This window comes from Poecile atricapillus, chromosome 15 (assembly GCF_030490865.1).
Source record: "Poecile atricapillus isolate bPoeAtr1 chromosome 15, bPoeAtr1.hap1, whole genome shotgun sequence".
Classification (NCBI taxonomy): Eukaryota; Metazoa; Chordata; class Aves; order Passeriformes; family Paridae; genus Poecile; species Poecile atricapillus.
Window position 1 is genome coordinate 5747384 of NC_081263.1, and position 3448 is coordinate 5750831.

Consider the following 3448-nt stretch of genomic DNA (forward strand, 5'->3'; position numbering starts at 1 on the left):
TCCCTGCCATGTTTTCCATGGGTGTGCTCAGAGCTAAGCTCGCTGCTGCAACAACCTCGGTCAAACACCACTGTCAGGGCACAGACTACCCCAGCAAATGCCAGAGCACACAGCCTAAACCCCTGCCTGCTTAACTCAGACTTAAGCAACTTTTTTTGTGTGCTCATGGTTCAGGAGAAACTGGAGAAAAAGTGCAAATCACTGCTGATAAGGAGCTGAACATCCGCACGCTTTCCCCAAGTACTCTGATCATTCCCCTAAGTTCACTCAGCTGCTCCTGTCACATCCATTTCTGCTTTACCTGGCTCCAGCAGGGGTTCTGCAGGGACTGCCAGCTGGTTTTAGAGACATGTAGGACAGAGAAAGTGGTTATTCATGTCTTTTATTTATTATAAATACATATAAATAAGTTAAGTCACCTTTTGCTTTGTTCATCATGATGAGCAACGACTTTGGAAAATCATCTGGAAAACTTAACCAAGCTGAGAAACAGGCAAACAGCAAGCATAAGCATACAATCACAGGTTCCTCTCAGTCCAATAACGGGTTAATTTTTTTAAGAGAGAAAAAAAAAAAAGCATCTTACTTTGAAGCATCAACTGTTTTAAGCAAGGGTACTGGACAACCCCCCTCCCGTGAGCACTGACCAAATGATTTCCATTTGGATTTGCGGGTGCAGTCCAACCCCAGCTGGCTACACAGAATCCCCTCCGCCCATGATTCTCAAACATTGCATAGTTTGCAGCTGGATTTTGCTTCCCCTCCCTCCTTTAAATCTATTTTTAACACAGGTCGATCATGCCAAGGCAAATTCGCTGAGGTTTCCATTTCCAGATCTCTCTCCCTCTCTGTTTTTCTGTAGTTCTGTTTCAAAACTGCACAAAAACTTTGTAGCTCAGAGCAAGCGAAAAGCAACATTACGCTCACAATCCACTGACAGGCTGGGAAGGAAATAACTCTACAGATGAAGTTGCATGTGAGGGGGAACTAAATAAAGTAGAAAGTGGGTGTTTTGGGGGGTCCACGTGAACTGCCAAATATTTCCAAATGGGGAGGGGGTGGTATTTAAGAGAAGAACAAAAAAGAAAGCCCAGACTTAACTGATGGAAGGAAGCCAGGGCTGATGGCAGTGGAAAGAAAAGTGCACGGAAAAGAACCAAACCAACCAACCAAAAAAACAAAAACAAAACAAAAGAAAAAAAACCCAACCCAAAACAAAAAAATAACCCAAAACTAAAGCAAAAGAAAGGAAAAGGCGGAAGAAGGCAGAAGTCAAGGCTTGTCGTTACAGTGTTTGCAGAGGGCGGAGGCGGCTCCTGTGAAGGCAGTGCATTTCTCGGGGCAGCCGGGCACGGCCGCGCCGCCGAAGGGGTACACGGGCGACTGTCCGAAGGGGTTGAGGGTGGCGGGCAGCGGGGCGCTCAGCGCCTGGCCCTGGTTCAGGTAGGCCACCAGCCGCCGCATCTCCTCCAGGGCCTGCGCCTGCATGAGGATGTAGTTCTTGGCCAGGAGCAGCGTGGCGATTTTGGAGAGTTTCCGCACCGAGGGGCTGTGGGCGTAGGGGATGACGGAGCGCAGCCCGTCCAGCGCGTCGTTCAGGTCGTGCATCCGCCGCCGCTCCCTCGCGTTGATGCTGAGGCGCAGCGAGCGCTGCTCCTTGGGTTTCTTGCCCAGGGCTCCCCCCTTCAGCTTCCCCTCTCGCTCGAAGCCCGAGCCGCCCTTCACGCCCGCCTCGAAGCCGTCCTCCTCGTCTCCGCTCTGCTCGCCGCTGCTCTCCGCCGACTTGCCCATTGCCCCGGCGTGGAAGTCCGCCCCGCCGCTCCCCGCGTAGGGGCCCCGCGGGCCCTCGGCGCCCCCTCGCACGGCTCCGTAGGCGAAAGCCGAGGGCCCGTAGCCCGGGGCCAGCGCCAGGTACGCCTCGCTGCCCAGCGACTTGAGCTCAGCCATCGCCGGCGATCCCGCTCGGCCGCCGCTGCCTGGGCGCTGAGGAGGAGGAGGAGGCGGCCCCGCCGCTCCGCTCCGCTCGGCGCTGCGCCCGGGCTGGGGGCGGGCAGTGAGCGCAGAACGGCCCCGCCGCACTTATATCGCCGACAGGGGCCGCGGGGACACCCGCCGCCAATCGCAGGGCAGGTCCCTTCCCTTCCCTTCCCTTCCCTTCCCTTCCCTTCCCTTCCCTTCCCTTCCCTTCCCTTCCCTTCCCTTCCCTTCCCTTCCCTTCCCTTCCCTTCCCTTCCCTTCCCTTCCCTTCCCTTCCCTTCCCTTCCCTTCCCTTCCCTTCCCTTCCCTTCCCTTCCCTTCCCTTCCCTTCCCTCCCCTCCCCTCCCTTCCCCTCCGTTTAGTTCACTGTCTCTGGATGCTGGAGGCACAGGGAAGCACCAGGGCACACACAGTGCCTGAGATCCAGCCCTGGTGGTTCAGGTGGGGTTGACAGATAAGGCATCTGTTGTGCAGGGAGATTTCCAAGGCAAAGGCCCCATCTATTCCCGTTTTCTTTGGGGGCTCACAGTGTTCCTCCCTTCCATGTGCCAGGAAAAGGCTCGATCTGTGATCACCCAGCCCTTCTCTGAAGGGACTCTGCATTTTCCCCAGCTGTGGGTGCCAGCAATGACCCTGGGACAGGACACAAACCACAGCATGGTCTGCATGACTGGTGGTGTCTGATCCATGCAGGAACCTCAAGGAGAATCCGAGGCAGCCACTGGCAAAGGTGGAGCTGCATGGAGAAGGACAATCAGGATGTTTAGTCCCATATTCCTGCATCAAGATGACAAAAAGGGGCCTAAACTTTAATTGCAACAGAAAGAGGTCACAATTCCTTTATTTTCTAGAGTTTGGAGACTGTTCCATATTACTGAGGTTTGTTTTATACAGCATAAGGGCATTCTAGGCTTTCTCCATGCATGACATGTGCCTGGTCCAGGCCCCTCAACCATCTGCTTGGAAAGGATGGGATGAATCCTGAATCCTGAATCCTGAATCCTGAATCCTGAATCCTGTGCAGTGACACATAGATGTGAGCAGGGGGATATTGCCTGCAGGCAGATGCAACCAGTTGCTGGAGATGCACCTGGCAGATTATCTGCTGTAGTAAATAGCCTGGGTGTTACAGTGACAGGTAGCTTCTTCCAGAATGTGGTTTGTTTTTCTCAGGCCCTCTCTAAAGCGTAGTTGGCTTGTCCTCTTCCCATCACCTCCCTGTGTGCCGTGCACTAATGTGAAATGACGAGCTTGTCTCCCTTCCTTCTCCACATCAGAGCCAGGAGAGCCGAGATGAGCAGTGACACATTCACCCTCAGCTGTGCTTGCAGAGCTGCTGCCTGAACCAGGCTGCTCCCCTGCTCCGTGAGTGCACATCTGGGAGGTTGTGTTCCTCCTTTTTGGAGGAGTGGAGCACATAAAACTGGCTCTGTCTGAGCCTGGCATCAGAGTGTGCAGCAGGTTTGTCCAT

At 54.3% G+C, this 3448-nt stretch overlaps 1 protein-coding gene across 1 annotated transcript; it reads right to left on the reverse strand.

Annotated features, from left to right (window-relative positions):
• Window positions 1–555: 555 nt before the first annotated feature.
• On the reverse strand, window positions 556–2028 carry BHLHE23 (basic helix-loop-helix family member e23). Its single transcript, XM_058850625.1, has one exon. It carries the CDS (start codon window positions 1945–1947, stop codon window positions 1273–1275), a length of 675 nt encoding a protein of 224 aa, XP_058706608.1. The 5' UTR covers window positions 1948–2028; the 3' UTR covers window positions 556–1272.
• Between the last annotated feature and the right edge of the window lie 1420 nt (window positions 2029–3448).

Excerpts from the sequence above, each read along its gene's own strand:
- BHLHE23 (XM_058850625.1), bottom strand. The coding sequence starts at position 1,947 with ATGGCTGAGCTCAAGTCGCTGGGCAGCGAGGCGTACCTGGCGCTGGCC.